Source organism: Pipistrellus hanaki, assembly GCF_964339955.1.
Source record: "Pipistrellus hanaki genome assembly, chromosome: 3".
In the NCBI taxonomy this organism is placed as follows: Eukaryota; Metazoa; Chordata; class Mammalia; order Chiroptera; family Vespertilionidae; genus Pipistrellus; species Pipistrellus hanaki.
In genome coordinates, this window is record NC_140505.1 from 148,783,875 (window position 1) to 148,802,519 (window position 18,645).

An 18,645-nucleotide genomic window follows, 5' to 3' on the forward strand; every position below is an offset into this window, starting at 1 on the left:
CAACATGTGAGATGACTGCCCCCATGTGGTCAAAGATTACTGCCCTCATGTAGACACAAGATGGCTACCACAAGATGGCTGGCAGGGGAGGGCAGTTGGGGGTGATGAGGCCTAAAGGGAAGGACAGTTGCAGGGAACCCAGGCCGCAGAGGAGGGTAGTTTTGGGTAGACCAGGCCTGCAGCGGAAGGCAGTTGGGGAGGATCAGGCCTGCAGTGGAGGGCAGTTAGGTGTGACCAGGCCTGCATGAGAAGGATATTGGGGGTGACCAGGCCTGTAGGGGCAGACTGTTAGGGGTGACCAGGCCAGCAGGGGAGGGCAGTGAGGGTGATCAAGCCTGCAAGGGAGGGCAGTCGGTCCTGGAGGGGAGTAGTTAGGTATTGATCAAGCTGGCAGGGGAGTGGTTAGGGGTTGATTAGGCTGGCAGGCAGAAGCTGTTAGGGGCAATCAGGCAGACGGGCAGGTGAACAATTGAGAGCCAGCAATCCTGGATTGTGAGAACGATGTTCGACTGCCCTCGAGGGTCCCAGATTGGAGAGGGTGCAGTCTGGGCTGAGGGACACACTCCCTCATACACAAATTTCATGCACCAGGCTTCTAGTCTATTTATATCTTTGTCTTGTATAGAAAGCACTTTCTAGGATCTCTGCCTTTTGATTGCATTGTTCAATGTCATTATTGATATGTCTGAATTTATACTTGCCATTTTGATGTTTGTTTTCTATATATCTTATGTTGTTTTTGCTCCTTCAGTCCTTGACCATTTTCTTTTTTATTCAATGAATGTTCTCTAGTGTAACATTTTAATTTCCTTAATAATTTTCATTATTTTAAATTTATTTCTTAATGGTTGCTCAAGGGTTTACAATATGCCTCTTAGCAGAATCTACTTCAGATTTATACTATGTATTTTCTGTGAAATATAAAAATATTAGTCCTGTATATGCTCTATTTCTTCTTCATTTTGTGTGTTGTTTGTTAAACACGCACATCCTACATATGTAACAAATCAAAAGCATTTTTATAATATTACTCTATATATGAATTTATGTTTTTAGAGAATGTAAGGGAAGAAATGAAAAAAATTACATAGTTTTTTTTTAATGAATCTTTTATTTAACATTTCTGATTTTCTTCATTTCTGCCTGGCAGGCAGAAGCTGTTAGGGGCAATCAGGCAGACGGGCAGGTGAACAATTGAGAGCCAGCAATCCTGGTGTCATTTTCTTACTCTAAAACAGCTTTGTTTCTACCTGCCTCATTTGTGCCATTATGATCAAGTATATTACAGGATAACAATACAATTATGTATGTATTGCTTTATAATTTCTTTTTAAGTCAGTTAAGAGGAAAAAAAATATACAATTATAGTATCTTTTATAATTACCTTTCCCATACTCTTTGGTTGTTTTGTGTTGTTGATTTGTATTAATGCCTGGTGTCATTTGATTACAACCTAAAATTTTTCCTTCACTATGTCTTGTAAGACAAATCACACTTTTGTTTAAACGCCTTTATTCTTGAAAGATTGAGTTTCTTGTTATAAAATTTGTGGTTTATAGTTTTATTTCTCAGCACTTTAAATATGTTATTCACTGTTATTTGGCTTCTAGATAAACAATAGAAGGCAACTATTTTTTTTTGGTTCCATGTATGTGGTCATTTTTCTCTCCATGCTTTCTCTAGATATTTTTCTCTAGATATTTGGATGTGGATCTCTTTGTATCTACCCAACTTGGAATCTATTGAGCTTATTTGATGTGTAGACTAATGCATTTCATCAAATTTGGAAAGTTTTTAGCCATTATTTCTTCAAATATATTCTTTCCTCCTTTTTCTCCTCTCCTGTTAGCACTCCTATTATGCATATGTTGGTGCACTTAATGGTATCCTCTTTTCTCTGAGCCTATTTATTTTCCTTGATTTGTTTTTTCTCTGTTCTTGAGATTGTATCATCATTATTGATATTTTTTCAAGTATAATGATTCTTTATTCTGCCAACTCCAATCTGTTGTTTGAGTCAGTCCGGTGAGTTTTTTTATTTTGGTATTGTACTTTTTAAGTCATTAAAAAAGCTATGAATATGTAATTTTTTCATTTCCTCTCTTATATTCTCTAAAAACATAAATTCAGCTCTTTTTATAATTTGTATCTCTTTACTGATATTTTCTATTGGATGAGACACTATCATAACTTCCTTTACTTTTTTTTAAACATGGGTTTCTATAGTTCGTTGAACATATTTATATTAGCTGCTTTAAAGTCTTTATCTGTCTGACATCTGAAGCCTCTCAAAGTTTGTTTCTATTGCCTTTTGCCCTGTATGTGAGTCATCCTTTCCAGTTCGCTTGTTGAAAGCTGGGCATTTTAGATAGTATCCATAGTTGCTAAAATATATAAAGTCTCCCCTGTCCTCTAGGACCAAGGTTGGCAAACTTCGGCTCGCGAGACAAATGCGGCTCTTTGGCCCCTTGAGTGTGGCTCTTCCACAAAATACCATGGCCTGGGCAAGTCTATTTTGTAGAAGTGGCATTAGAGAAGTTTAAGTTTAAAAAATTTGGCTTTCAAAAGAAATTTTAATCGTTGTACTGTTGATATTCGGCTCTGTTGACTAATGAGTTTGCCAACCACTGCTCTAGGACTTAATTTTGTTTGCTTGCTTATTTGTTTAGTTCTTTGGCTAGACTATCTCAGTGACATGTATTTCCTGTGCAGTCTTTGTAATTATTACTCAGAGGGTGCAGCTCTGAACATGTACACGGTCATCATGATTCTCCTGGAATGGCAGGGTTGTTTGTGTGTGTGTGTGTGTGTGTGTGTGTGTGTGTGTGTGTGTGTGTGTGTTTTAAGCTGGGCTCTTTGTCCCTTTTTCTGATTCCTCTTTAAACATTTATAGTTTATCTGCCTCTATAGATATCACACTCAGCTCTTAGCCTCCACTATCAGGGGTCTTCAAACTACTGCCCGCGGGCCACATGTGGCCCGCAGAGGAGTCTGATCCAGCCCGCCAGGTTTTTTGGGCAGTGAGCGCAGCCGAGGTGTTACAGTAGGAATTAGTAGTTCATATAGTCCGGCCCTCCAGCTCTCTGAGGGACCGTGATCTGGCCCCCACTTTAAAAAGTTTGAGGACCCCTGTTGGTCTATGCTAAATTACTCCATGGATTGATCCATTTCAAGCTTTTTGGCCAGAGTAGTCTTGTAGGTCAGTCAGTCAGTCTTTAAGGTCAGGTATACTTTTTTTTGGTATACAGTTTTATCATTTGTACAGATTCATGTTACCATCACCATAATCAGACCTCAAGATGAGCCCATCTTAGCTGTCCCTTTCCCTGTTTCTCTCTGTTAAATTTTAATTTGATCTAACACTTTGCTTATTACTCCAATAAGCTACCACCATCCTCCTAACTGTGCACCACTAAAATTGTGTTTACGACAGCATCTTTAGGCTTGAAATTCCCCATGCTCTGTCCCAAATAAGCTCAGTCCCTTTAGAAAAATCAGTGGCACTTTTTGTTTTTACAACTTGATTCTCTCCCAAGGAAGAAGCCTTTGACCAATTCTGTGTATCTAGAGACCTGGCCCACTTCTCAGAATTAACATTCCCACTAAATAAGCACGCTACTAGGTCACAGTAATGCCCATATTCTTAGCTTGTCCTTCTCAGCATGGAACCTCTTCCCTAACAGTTACTTCCCCCACAGTTACTTGAGTGGGATGACTCGGGCCTTGTGCTTTGGCCTGCCTGCTGGGGTAGCTTCTCTGTTCTGTAAGTAAGGCCTGAGTGACAGAAGGAAGCTCAGACTTTCAGCCACGCTTGCCCTACTATATCTTCTGTAGCACAGAGCTGGATGATATGGGAAGTGCTGGTGTCTTGCTTTCCCAGGAAGAAAATGCACTTCTAACCGGAATCTGGGGAAAACAAAGTCCTGTGTTCTTTTTTGTTCTTTTTAAAAATTTCTTTATTGATTAAGTTATTACATACATGTCCTCATTTCCCCATTCCCCTCCCCATTCCCCGACTCATGACTTCACTGCACCCCCCCCATGTCTGTGTCCATTGGATAGGCCTACATGCATGCATACAAGTCCTTTGGTTGATCTCTTCCCATTACCCCCACCTTCCCCTACTTTCCCTCTGAGGTTTGATGACGGTCTGATCCATGTTTCTCTGTCTTGAATCTGTTTTTGTTCATCAGTTTGTGTTGTTCATTATGTTCTATAAATGAGTGAGATCACACAATTCACCATAGCTAAGATTTAGAAACAGCCTAAGTGCCAATCAGTAGATGAGTGGATTAAAAAACTGTGGTACATCTACACAATGGAATACTATGGTGCAATAAAAAAAGAGTCCTTACCGTTTGCAACAGTATGGATGGAACCGGAGAGCATTATGCTAAGTGAAATAAGCCAGTCAGAGAAAGTCCAGTGTTCTGCGCTGTACCCATCAAGGGTATAACCCTCACTTGTTGAGGTAGGGGGAGGAGGAGATGGGTCATTGTTCAAAAATCACAGAGCTTCACTGTTCTTACCTAGAGTTCACAGATTTTTTTTTTTTTTTGGGGGGGGGGCATAAATATTTCTCTATTATATAACCTTAGGACAATCTCCAGAGACTTTAAATGGTTATTATAACATAATTTTTATCATCTATGATTATTTAACTGGCTATCTTTTTAAAGGTAGCTAACTTTTCAGAGGAATCTCATTTAATCTTTGAGGCTAGTTAGCCAGACTCACGTCCATTTTTCTCCTTCCCTACTCCAGTCATATTGGTCTACCTCCCAGCTGGAGACTCCCTGATCAATATCTTCTAGTCAATTCTTTTCCCAAGGCTTTTCTTCCCCTTTGAACTCCCCTTTCTGAAGTCTGATACTATGTCCTTTGGACACCTGTTCTAAAGTCAAGGAGGGTAATATAAAACGTCTAGAATTCTAAACAATCTTTTCCCTCACATATGGATTTTTAAAAATAACACTTTCATTGTGACCCTCTTAACTGGAGAGTATTCATCCTCCAATGAGCAACACATGTGAAGACCGGTCAACTTTATCCAACATCTCATCCTCTTTCTAATGTACTCCTTTTGGTCATTTACTTGATATAATTAGAAGGAAGTCAAATGAGAATGCCTATTAGAGATGTGAAGAGTGTACTACAAGATCTCACAGATGCCATTACTTTGGGAAGGCCACCAAGTTCTGGGACTCTGGATTTTGCATTACATGTTGCCTTGAGTAAGGTCTGGTCAATGAGATAATGCAATTTATAGGAGACTGTTATACAAGTAAATCATATAATTTTCAAGTGGAATCAAAACTCCTTTTATCTTATTAGTGAACTTTCCTTATAGGAAATAACAGAAAACTATATAATTATCAACAATATTTCTCAGTGAGTGTGGAATCTGAATAAGAGGTATTAGCACAATCAGGTTTTAAAATAAGACAGCAATGCCCATTCATTTCATGTAACTGTATACCCCCCCTACAGTATCTTTAGAAAGTTATACAGTTGTAAACTATGTAATCCTAGTTTATAATTGGAGAAACACAACACTCCATGTCAATAACCTGTCCAATGTTGTTGAAAAAGTCAGAGGCAGAACCAGTACAATAAAATACTCTCTGCCCATCAAGGTGAGATGCTTCCCTCACGTAGTTCTCTAGCCATTTGTGGAATACAAAACTCAGTTCCAAAATTAGACATTATTGGGCAAAGATATAAGCTTCCAAAAGGAGCTATATTCATTCAGTCTTTATTCAACTGCCTGAGGTTACTGTTACAAAAAATACACACTGCCCTACATTCTTAGAGATGTTCTGTCAAATATATAAACCAGATTCTGTGTTGAGTTACACAGCATTTGCATGGATACTGTCCAGATGTTTGATGTCACAGAAAGAAGTTATTCTGTTTGGGATTCATCAAAACCACATCCTTTGTGTTTGCATATGACAGGGTACCCCAGGACATGAATGCTAAAAAGAGAAGGGACACATATGGCACTCTTTAGGGAAAATAAACTTTGCCACGTTGCAATATAAGATGAAGTTTAAGGAGTGTAGTGTGACATTAGAATGCATATATCAAAAGTGAAATAAAGTGGTACTTTTTACAGAACCACAAAAATTTTAAAAAGTGTATCCTTTTAGCTGTTTTGTAATTAATATTGATTACATAAGAGCAAGAGAACCACATTCAGCCAATGCCAGAGGATCGTGGCCAGCATTCATTTTGAGTATTCAGAACCCATTGTAAACTATTTTGAACTTGTATTCTTTATTATCAGAGTGTAGATCTAACCTTTTAATTATTTTAGATCTTCTTTTTCATTATTTTTGCCTACTTGATCTGTCTTGTTATTAAAAGTGATATAGTAAAATTTCCTATTATCAGGTTGTTCTTATGGCCTTTGTGAATCTCTCTCTTTTTTTTTTTTTGTCTACGACATAGTGTGTAGTTGGGTTTTGTTTGCAATCCAATTGGAAAATGTTTTTCTTTAAGTGGATGTCATACCCATTCACATTAAATAAATTTTTAATAACATGCAATAAAATTGCCTTTTTTGGTATACAGTTTTAACATAGGTACAGATTCATGTTTCCATCACCATAATTAGAATATAGAACAGTTCCCTCCCACTTTACTTTCGGTAAACTCTGTTGCTATAGTTTTCCCTTTTCTGAAATGTCACACAAATGTCATAGAAATAGAATCATATAGTATGTAACATTTTGGGATTGGTTTTCTTCACTCAACATAATGTCTTTGATATCCATCTGTGTTGTTGTATGCTATCAATAATTTGTTCTTCTTTATTTATTTATTTATTTATTTAAAAAATATATTTTATTGATTTTTTACAGAGAGGAAGGGAGAGAGATGGAGAGCTAGAAACGTCGATGAGAGAGAAACATCGACCAGCTGCCTCTTGCACACCCTCCACCGGGGATGTGCCCACAACCAATGTACATGCCCTTGACCGGAATCGAACCTGGGACCTTTCAGTCCGCAGACCAACACTCTACCACTGAGCCAAACCGGTTTCGGCAATTTGTTCCTCTTTAATTGCTGGGAACTATTCCATCATATGGGCATTTTATAGTTGTCCCACAGTTTGTCCACTCATCCATTGGAAGAAAATGGTTAACCGTTTTGGAGATTATGAATACATCTGATATGCACCTTTGTGTACAGGTTTTTGAACATACATTTTCATTTCTCTAGGATACACACCTATGAGTAAGATTGTAGGGTTATATGGTATGTGTATGTTTAACATTAAAATAAATTGCAACACTGTGTTATAGAGTAGCTGGACCATTTTATATTCCCAGTAGCAAAGATTAAAGTGCCTGTTGCTTTGCTTCCTTGTCAGCACTTTGTATTGCCAAGCTTTTTGTTTCCTTCATCTTCAGTGGTATCTCCTGGTGGTTTTCATGTGCATTTCTTTGATGACTGATGGTGTTACGCATATTTGTTGTGTTTGTTTGCCATTTTTATATCCTCCTTGGTGAACTGTGTGTTCATGCCTTTTGTTCATTTTAAAAATAAGGTTGCTTCCTGCTTAGTTTTGAAAGGTGTTTAGAATTCTTGATACAAGTCTTTTGTTGGATAGGACATTTACAAATATTTTCTCTTAATCTGAGCCTTATATTTTCTTTCTCTTAAGTGTCTTTCAAAGAGGAAAATTTAAATTTTAATAAAGTCAAATTTATTATTATTTTTTCTTTATGGGTTATGCACTTAGTATCAGATTTAAGAACTCTTTGATTAACTCAAAGCTACAGAGGTTTTTTTCCCTATGTTTTACTTTACAATTAGACCTATGATTGATTTTGAAGTCTGAGAGGGCTTTTGAATATAGACATCCAATTGTCCTAACACCATTTGTTGAAAATACAATTAATTGTCTTCCCACTTTGTCAAAAATCAATTGACATATTTATAAGTATCTATTTCTGGACTATCTATTATCTCACATTAATCTACCTATCTCTCTTATCACCAACACAGCACTGTCTTGGTTATGATACTTTTTTAATGAGCATTAAAAGAAGTCAGTGTGGTCCTTCAACTTCATTCTTTTAAAAAATTTGTTTAACTTTAAATGTTTGCCTTTCCTTATAAATTTTTAAAATCAATTATTTATGCTTTAGCTGGTTTGGCTTAGTGGATAGAGCATCAGCCTGCGGACTGAAGGGTTCGGGTTCCATTCTGGTTAAGGGCAAGTGCCTGGGCTGCAGGCTCGATCCCCAGTAAGGGGCGTGCAGGAGGCAGCCAGTCAATGATTGTCTCTTAATCAATAAAAATATATTTTTACAAATAAATTATTTGCATTACATCTATTGGTCTAGATCCCATTTATAATAAAATATATACAACACATTTTAAACTTGTAAAACAATGATGGAATGAGCACACATGTCAGTCAAAGAAGTGAAACAGAGTAAAACTTGCATCTCCCTGTATGTTTCTCCTCTATCTTATATCCGTAACTACTTTTTTCTTTGGTGGAGTCAAAGGCAAATACTTCACACTCTTAAATTCCTGGTTCTTTTGAATTGGCTATCAGAATTCTACCTCTTTAACATTTTTTATTTTGTACATTCACTTGATCTGCAATATTATATTAGTTTCAGGTGTACAACATAGCCATTAGATGTTTATATAGCTTACATTGTGATCATCGTTAAGTCCGATTCTTGTGACGCCATACCTAGCATTTATAATTTTACTGACTATTTCCTATGCTGTGCTTTATATCCCTCTGATTCTTTTTATAACTGGCAACCATTAGTTTGTTCTGTTTCTGTGAGTTTGTTTATTTTGTTTCTTTGATTTCACATATAAGTGAAATCATATGGCATTAGTCTTTCTCCGATTTATTCTGCTTGTTCCTCTCAGTCCATCCACATTATCACAAATTATGATTTCCTTCTTTTTGTGACTGAGTAATATTCCATTTTACATATGTACCAACTTTTTTTTTTAATCCATTCATCTATCAATGAGCATTTAGGTTATAGCCATATCCTGACTATTGTAAATAATGCTTCAGTGAACAAAGGGGTGCATATATTTTTGAATTAGTGTTTTGGATTTCTTCAGATAAATACCCGGAGTGGAATTGCTGGGTCAAATGGTAGTTCTAGTTTTAACTTTTGAGGAAACTCTATACTGTTTTCCTCAATGGCTGCATCAATTTATAATTCCAACAGTGCACAAGAATTACCTTTTCTCCACATACTTACCAACACTTGTTTGTTGATTTATTGATGATAGCCATTCTGACAGGTGTGGGGCAATATCTCAGTTTGGTTTTAAGTTGCATTTCTCTGATGATTAGTAACATTGAGCATCTTTTCATATGTGTATTGGCCTTCTGTATGTGCACTTTGGATAAATGTCTATTCAGTTCCTCTGTTGTTTTGATTACTATATCCTTGGAGTATAGTTTGATTTCAGGTAGCATGATCTTTCCCCATCTTTGTTCTTTATCAAGATTGTTGTGGCTCCATATAAATGTTAGGTTTATTTGTTCTAGTTCAGTGAAAAAGGTGTCATTGGTATTTGGTAGGGATTGCATTGAATCTGTAGATTCCTTTGAGTAGTATGAACATTTTAACAATGGTAAGAATTTTACTTCTTTTTAAAAAAATATATTTTATTGATTTTTTACAGAGAGGAAGGGAGAGAGATAGAGAGACAGAAACGTCGATGAGAGAGAAACATCAACCAGCTGCCTCTTGCACACCCCCTACCGAGGATGTGCCCGCAACCAATGTACATGCCCCTGGCTGGAATTGAACCTGGGACCTTTCAGTCCGCAGACCAACGCTCTACCGCTGAGCCAAACCGATTTCGGCAAGAATTTTACTTCTTATAGTGGCCTCCTCTAAAAAAATGTTGAGTAGAAGAGGAGGTAAACTTATACTACTTTTGAAAAACATTTTTTATGCAGTTCCTATGTTGAACTAATTTTTCAAGTTAAAAACTAGGTTTGAGGAAATTTTACATTTTAATCTTAAATGAAGTATTTGGAATGGAATTATTACTTAATAATTTTACTTAATCACTTATTACTTCTGAAGTCTCATAGGAATGTACCATTATCATTCTCATCGCACTTATAATTGTCATGTAACATTTTAAGGCACACAGCATAATGATTTGATTACTTATATATTGTAAAATTATTTCTACAATACATTTAATCAACATTTATCACCTCATATAGACACAAAATCTTTTTTCTTGTGATGAGAACTTTTAAGATCTGTTCTCTTAGTAACTTTCAAATATACAATACAGTATTGTTAACTATACTTATCATAGTGACCATTACATCCTCAGAATGTATTTATCCTAAAACTGAAAGTTTGTATCTTTTGACCACCCTTATCCATTTCCCCACGAATGTTTTTCACTCATCAGATTTATAGATATCTGTCTCCACCAGTACTTGACACCAGTCATTCTGACTGAGTGAAATGTATTTCACCTCTAGCAATATCATCCCAAATTTTAGATGAATTGCTTTCTCATTTCGTTCAGATTGTATTATATTGCTTTTTAACAAGGAATAAATAAAGGTTATGAAAATTAGTCCAGAGAAATGGAAAAACAGGCTGTCATTTCATTAACACAGTCAGTTGGGTCTAGAAATAGTGAAGTTGCCTGTCAGCTGTTTTCCTTTCACTTCCAGTGTCTATATATTTGAATGCTTCAAGCAAACTTGAGCAGGGAGGAAAAGAATAAATAGAAGAATATAATATTTGGTTTTGAAATTATCACATGGCCCAACCAGGACACTCAGTAAGTGGCTGGTGATAGGAAACTTACCTCACATATTTCCATTTTTAAGAAATGTTATTTGGTGAGAAGCCTATTTATTAACATCAGATGGAGGAATATAGTGCAAAATTATATCTGATTGACTAAATAATAGAATGCATCCTTAGAAATAGTTCTCATTCAAGTATTTGCCAATTACATATTAATGTGTCTACTGTTATTATCACTCATTATAGAGTATGAAGATTTTAGATGTATATATCTTTACATTTTAAATTCATCATTCAAAAGCACTTACTGAGTATTAATTAATGAGTTCCACTTCTGGGCTCTGAGAATACAGCAATGAAGCAAAGATACTGTTCATATTCTACATTTCATAACCAAATGATACATGTAATAAGTTTTCTTTGGAATTTATCTAAATCAAATCGTTTCTGTTAGGGATAAAATCCTCCATTTTATCACTGTATTAAAATGTATTTCAATCTCTATTTTGGTTTTTAAATATGAAATATAAATATAAATATAAATATGGCTCAGAAAACAAAATCAATAAACTAAATTGATATGTATTTGTTTTTTAGCAATAGTATTAATTCATATTATAAATATATTTAAAATTCATTTAGCCTTTCATTCACATAATATAACCCCCAGTGTTTTATTAGTCTTATTCAAAATTCATGAGTCTTATCCACAGGATATTGTGATGTGCTCCCAGAATGTCTTAATATTTGTATGTGTATTGAACATTGGCAGCAGATGTAAATTAGCATTAAGTACTACTTCTCAATGTATAATTCTGTATTGCAAAGTTATGTAAATGTGACATACATTTTATGCATTTTTCTCAGTTAAAGTTTAAATATTAATGGAGATAGAAATATTTTTACTTCGTTGGTTGTTTCTTGAAAAAAATTAGATCATATAGCCACTAGGGGGCTCACACACCACGTGTGTAAAGCATGTGGCATCACCTCCACATACACTTGTGGTACTTAAAAAGGACGTAACAGCTGGGACAATAAATAATACCACATTCAGTTGTTTTGTGTGGTGGAGTAGGGCCTAATATTCTTAACACCAAAGATATACAGTGCACAATTATATCTGATTGACTAAATAATAGAATGTATCCTTAGAATTAGTTCTCATGTAAGTATTTGCCAATTTACAGTAACAGAAAAGTTATCAAACCAGGTGTAGCTTACCAGGGAAGTTAGCAACTAGAGGTCAGAAACCGCACCAGAAGAAATGTTCAAGTCTGGAGGAGGTCCCGCTATCAGGACTAGCCGACTGCTACAGGAACACTGGCCCTAGCTGTCAAGTCTTAGAGTCTGAGGGATGGGCAGATTTACTTTCGCACCAACAACGTTATGTGGTATTATTTCACTTGTCTCTCATATGAGAAGACTCGTCATCAATTTAAATTTGTTTTTTAGCTGCTTCATTTTCTTTATAGCAAGGCTGTGTTAATATTCTTTCATTTTATAAAGGAAAACCCTTAACAAGCAATTTGAGCCCTTTCTTATATAACTCACATTCAAATGTTTCCAATCGAGAGCATTCTTGAACATTTGATAACTTCCATCTATTTTTGTTTTCTTTTGTTTACACCCAGGGTCGGTTCAGCATTAACTTGGCAGGAACTGGGATGATGATACCCAGCACTGCAAGGTGGCTGGCTCAGGGTAGCTACGCCTCTGTCGTCATACACAGGTCACAGGTAAGTCCTGCTGGCCCGGGAAGCCTTTCTGAAATACATCTGTGCGGTGACCTTGCATTAAAGGGCCTCTACCTCAATGTAGAGCTATATGAGGTTCGTGACTGGGTTATTGCATATAGTGGAATATAACATTAATTTATGAAATTATGGAATAGGGTTCATTTTTATTGATGTGCATAAGTAGGAGATATATATATATATATATATATATATATATATATATATATATATATATATATATGTAAATTCTTGTACAGGCTATAGATATCTGAGCATGAATAATAATGTCAGGGCATATAGATTTTATCCAGCTCAAGTTTAGGGCTAATGACTTGAAAGGCAGGTACTTCAGATAGAGGTAGTGCTTTTAACTTGAATGGTTTGTAGGTTTTAATGTTTCAAAGTGAAAAGTAAATTTTGGGTTTATTTATTTCATTGCATTGATTTAGTGATGGGATGGTGCTACAGCCATTTGTCATTTAAAAACATAACCTCTATAGACTTTAAGTCTATTTTTATGGTTTTATACATATTTCCCTCCATCTAGAAAACAATGTTATTTGCGGTCACCTCTAACACATACACCAGCATGGGCCAAAAGTAGATTCTCAGTGGTTTGTATAAAAAATAATACAAAAATAAACTGTTTCATGTACCCACAACTGTAAACCTACTTTTTCCCCTCCCTGTACATTCTCTAAAATAGAATCCATTTAATTTCACTGCTGGTACGATGTGCTAGCACATACACTGTAGGAGGTGGCTCCTATTAGAGTTACCATGTCTTAGCATGGCTCTCTACATAGTAAATTAGCATCTACATTATAACTGTTCCCACTTTTATTGTACATAAATCAATACCACCAATAGCCCCTACCTACTGCTTTGATTGCTTTCTTTTGATAAAGACTAAATAATAGAATGTATCCTTAGATACATTTCTGCTATGCTCCTACTTTTATGAATATTTGTAAAGAAATTCAATTTTTTTGATACTATAGAATTTAAACATTCTATTTCTGAAGACTGAAATTGCTTTAATTAATAAAGAATTAAACTTTTGTTCTGCATATTGGTAAGCAGTAGGCTTTTAAAACATATTTAAAATAAAGAGCTATTTGCATGTGGCATTTTTAGGTCTAATCCATTTTGGTAGAAGAATGGAAATAAGTTAATTAAAATGTATTCTGAACAGGTATATTCATAGAGCTCAGTGAAATATTCTGACCTTATTTATCCAGCTTTTAAATCTTTTTTGGTTAGATGTGAAGACTGAACTCTAGCTGACATCACCAATAGATATGAATTTCTTATACAATCATTCCTTTTGCTTCTATTTAATTCTATTATTAAGATTAACTGAGAATTTCTCCCTTAATCAAAATATTACACGAGGTTTTTCCTGAAATCTGATGTGAAACTGAAACCAAAATATACTTATGGGAATGCAGACACAATATAATTAACCAAGGTTAGGTTTTTACTTAATCTGGGATATAAACATATGTAAATTGGAATTTTTACTTCCATTCCCTTTTTTCTGCTTACTCAGATTCTTGAGAGTTAAAAAAATTTCTGAAACAAAAGTCAACTTTGAAAACCCCTGATCTCAAAACATCCATCCCAAAATGTCCCAGGAAACCTCCTTCTTTAGGTTAAAAGAAAAAAACCACAATAACAAAATAACTTTACTTTTACCTTTCCAAAAAATGCAGGAGTTTAAATTATTTTTGCCTCATCCAATCAAAATGTTTTCAATTTTTTGTGTTTTTTTACTTTTGGACTTAAAGATGGAAGGCAGTCCAGAAAGAACATCTATCTTGTCCTGACCGTGCCTTTCACCCACCTCTGACCATCATTTCTCTGTGAATAGCTTTGCTTTTCTAAAACAAACAAACAAACAAACAAACAAATAAATAAATAAATTAATTAATTAAAATAAAATAAAAAAATAAAAGGAAAACATAAAGTTCTCTTCTAATGATTATTTTCAGTCCAATTTTCCCCACTTGTATACTTTTCTTCAGGCTGTATTTCTACAAATATATTTTATTTAGTCTATCTTAAACTCACTAAAGCAAATAAATGTCTAGATGAAAAGTATGTGGATTGAGATGAATCATTTAAATTATAGAGAGGTATAAAATAATTATTAAGAGGCTAATGTGCATCTCAGGTGGGTTATCTCATTGCCATAAGCCACCCATCCTGTCATAGCATTTACCTCAAGTGTAACTGTCATAGGAAACCTTGGCTAATTGGCTTTTTCAGTCTTGTGCATGTGTTTGATTCTCCTGTATTTCTGCCCCTTCCTATTTTCAGGATGGAACCAAAGTCTATGGCAGATGTGGAGGGTTTTGTGGAAAGTGTGTTCCTCACCTGATGACTGGTCTCCCAATTCAAGTGATCTGAGCATTCAGAAGTGAGAAGTACATCCCAAAGAGGAGACAGTCTTTGAACCTGCAAATAACCGGTGCTCGTTTCTTTCATCTTCCCTTCCTGAGATTTCCGTGTCCAAAAGATCTGTGACTTTGTTTAGGGTGCTCACCAGGGAGTCAAATCCCCACTTAATTTTTTCAAGGCCTTCAACTTAATAGGTATATAACTCTAATCAGGATATTTTTTAAAGTACATAATTTATGGTAGAATATCCAGGGATGTCTGAATGAATTATACTAAGATAATGTTGCAGTTAATAGCTTCGACTGGACCACAGTTAAACCTATAAACAAACATGTAAATCTCTACTCAGTATCCTACTGTACAATGAAATGTTTGTTCTGCTTGTTAAGTGGAAAATGAACTTATTTAAAACTACCATAAATGTTATTTCATGTCAGGTGAATAGTAGTAAATCAACAGTTACTTCAAAAGAGTACATAGCCATTATACTTACTGATACAGCATAGATACCTTGTTTTATATTCCTTTAATTGTGAATTATGGTGCTTCAAATTTTAAAAATCCTAAAAATGTGTGCTTGGGTTAAATAATAAATAACTTTTGTGGGTATAATACAAAAGAAAGTATAATGTAGTAGAATTTTAAAACACCTACCTCTAATTTAATATGTATGCTCTCTATGTCTTTATAACTCTTACATGTGTATATATCTACTCTTAAAAATCTATTTTCTCAAAGTTTATAATGTATTTTATTAAATACAGAAGTGAGAATTATTGAAATTTTGAAGATTCAATAAACAAAATTATTTTTACATGTGCAAAATTTGCATTAGAGATGTTCATGTTATTTTATACCCAAGATTTCTCAAAGCCGGAACATAAAAGATAGTAAAAATTATCTATCCCTGGACAAATTCTTAGGTATGAAAAAAATTTTAGGTGGATAATTGTGTATTGTATAATAATGTGGTTTTAAACTAATCATAGACAAATAATATTTTTCTATGAAAACCTACTAATAAAATTTTATGAGTTAATAATAGAATATTAATTTTACCCACAAAGTTTCCCCCCCAAACATTTATTAGAGGTATATTGTACCATATAAGGTACTAAAGCAATTTTGTGCCAATGTGGCTAAATATTTAGGGATCTCTGTATCAGAAATAAAGTATTTTGCACTATGTGCCTTACATCAGTTACAAACATTAATATGAAATGTGTAACATTTGCTATAAATGTTTTTATTCATAATTAAAATCTTTAAATTTATAAACATTTAAATAATAAAAATATTTGTGTTATACAATAACACCATGTTTTCATTTTCCTTCTTTAAGAATCCTTCACTAAAAACAGTCTGTGGATCTAAAATTACTTCAGAAATTCTAAGGAATTTTTAATTGAAATTATTGCACTTGGGATGGAAACAGCTGTTCACCCTTCTGATGGCAAAGGGAACATGGGCAGGAGGCTGACAAAAACTTACAATGCCTTTAAAAAGCTTCCTTTCATACAAGGGTTACCACTGCATTTATATGTAATGGGGCAAGAAAGTACACTATAGATAGATATTCGATAGATAGATAGATAGATAGATAGATAGATAGATAGATATAGATACAGATATATATTATAATATACATATATATTATATACTATATGTATATAAAGTATAGTGTATATATAGTACATAAAGTACATATAATTCTAGTATATGTGTATATATATATATATTACATGTAGTTCTTTGTTTGCCCCAGGGATTCATGTATGTGTGTGTGCATGTGTACTAGGGGCCCGGTGCACAAAATTCGTGTATGGGAGAGTGGTGTCCCTTAGTCCTGCCTGCACCCTCTCCATTCTGAGATGCCTCTCACAATTCAGGACTGCTGGCTCCCAATTACTCCCCAAACTGCTTCTGCCTGCCAACCTGATCACCCCCTAACCAGTCCCCTGCCAGCCAGATCTATGCATAACTGCTCTCCTGATGGCCTGATTGTCCCTAACTGCCCTCCCCTGCCGGCCTAGTCACCACTAACTTCCCTCCCTTGCCAGCCTGGTCACCCCCAACTGCCCTCCCCTGCAGAGCTGGGTCCCCCTCAACTGCCCTCCCTGTGTGAGCCTGGTCCCCCCGCCAACTGCCCTCCTCTGCTGACCCAGTCACCCCTTACTGCCCTCCCCTGTAGGCCTGACCACCTCCCAACTACCATCCCTTTCAGGCCTTTGTCCCTCCCAACTGCTCTCCCCTGCTGGCCATCTTGTGGTGGCCATCTTGTGTCCACATGGGGACAGCCATCTTGTGTGTTGGACTTTCAGTCAATTTGCATATTACCTCTTTATTTGATAGGATATATCCTTAACTTATCACAATATATGTCAAGTGTTATAAACTCTGAATTTATTTTCATATAAATTTTTGCCAATCAAGTGTCTTTTAAAATTTCTGTCCCTCTTTATTCTTTCTTATAGATCTAAGTTTCTATTATTTCTTTTAGTGTGAGTTGGCTGGCACATATCCAGCTTTCATTTATCAAAATGTTCATAATTCACCTTCACATTTTTAAACTTATACCTATAAATGTTGATATAATTTAAAGCTTACAAAAAAATTGCAAGAATAGTACAAATAGCTACCATATGTCATTTAGCTAGAATCACGAATTTAACATTTTGTCACATTAGTTAAATCATTCTCTTTTTTTATATGTATACTAGATTATGGTGCATGAATTTGTGCACACGTGGTGTCCCTTGGGGCGGGAGGGGGGGGGGCCTGTGGGGATCTGGCCAAAACCCACAGTCCAATGCTGCCTGCAGCTCCTACCTGCAGCTCCTACCTGCTACTCCCTCTCATCCCAGCCCCACTGTGCCTGCTGTGGGCTCGTGCCCAACCAGTCCAGATTGGGGGAGGCTCACAACATTGCAACACTCCCCAGGCATGAGCCCTACGTCTGACACTCTCATGATGGGAGTGGCCTGTGGGTTCAGGCCAAAACCAGCTCTCTGAAATCCCCTGAAGGTTCTTGAATTATAAGAGGGCACCGGCCAGGCCAAAGGACCCCACCAGTGCATGATTGGCGTGGGAAAGGGACCTCAGAAAGGTTCCAGCCCCAATCTGCCAAACCCCAGCTACAAACTAACCTACAAGTTGGAGCATCTGCCCCTGGTGTCAGTGCACACCATAGCGAGTGGTTGAGCGGCCTTAGCATTTCATTAGCATGTTACACTTTGATTGGTTGAACAGTTGACAGGTCACCAGATGAGCAGACACTTAGCATATTAGGCATTTATTATATAGTATAGATATACACAGACATATCTATCCACATATTTATTCTTAGTTTGAGTTATTGATTATCTCATGATCTTTTATTCCATAATATTTTAGTATATACTTAAGAAAAAAGATATTCTCTTGCATAACCATGGTACAATTCTGAAATTTCACCACTTAATTTCTAAACAGACTCTGAAACAGTTTATTTCAGATAAACCAGTGCTAGGAAATATAATAAGGTAAGTATCATGGTTAATTAGTTCTCCTATATACCATTCTTTCTCAACCTTATATTATTTTATATTATAAATACTTAACTTTCTATCAAGTAATAGCTCCTTGTGGCCTTCTTCATAAATATTTCCTGGACCATTCTGTTGGGAATGTTTTATTTTAAATTCTTCATGTATTGTATTCCTTTCTTATGTCACTTA

At 35.6% G+C, this 18,645-nt stretch overlaps 1 protein-coding gene across 1 annotated transcript in view; it reads left to right on the plus strand.

The window, feature by feature from the left end:
• ADAMTS20 (ADAM metallopeptidase with thrombospondin type 1 motif 20) overlaps positions 1-16,133 on the plus strand; it is a 163,782-nt gene extending 147,649 nt beyond the window's left edge. Inside the window, exons 38-39 of the mRNA XM_084876628.1 lie at positions 12,422-12,526; positions 14,849-16,133. Of these exons, the coding sequence (XP_084732754.1) occupies positions 12,422-12,526; positions 14,849-14,938 (195 nt within the window). The 3' untranslated portion in view covers positions 14,939-16,133. The remainder of the gene's footprint in view (positions 1-12,421; positions 12,527-14,848) is intronic.
• The last annotated feature ends 2,512 nt before the right edge of the window (positions 16,134-18,645 follow it).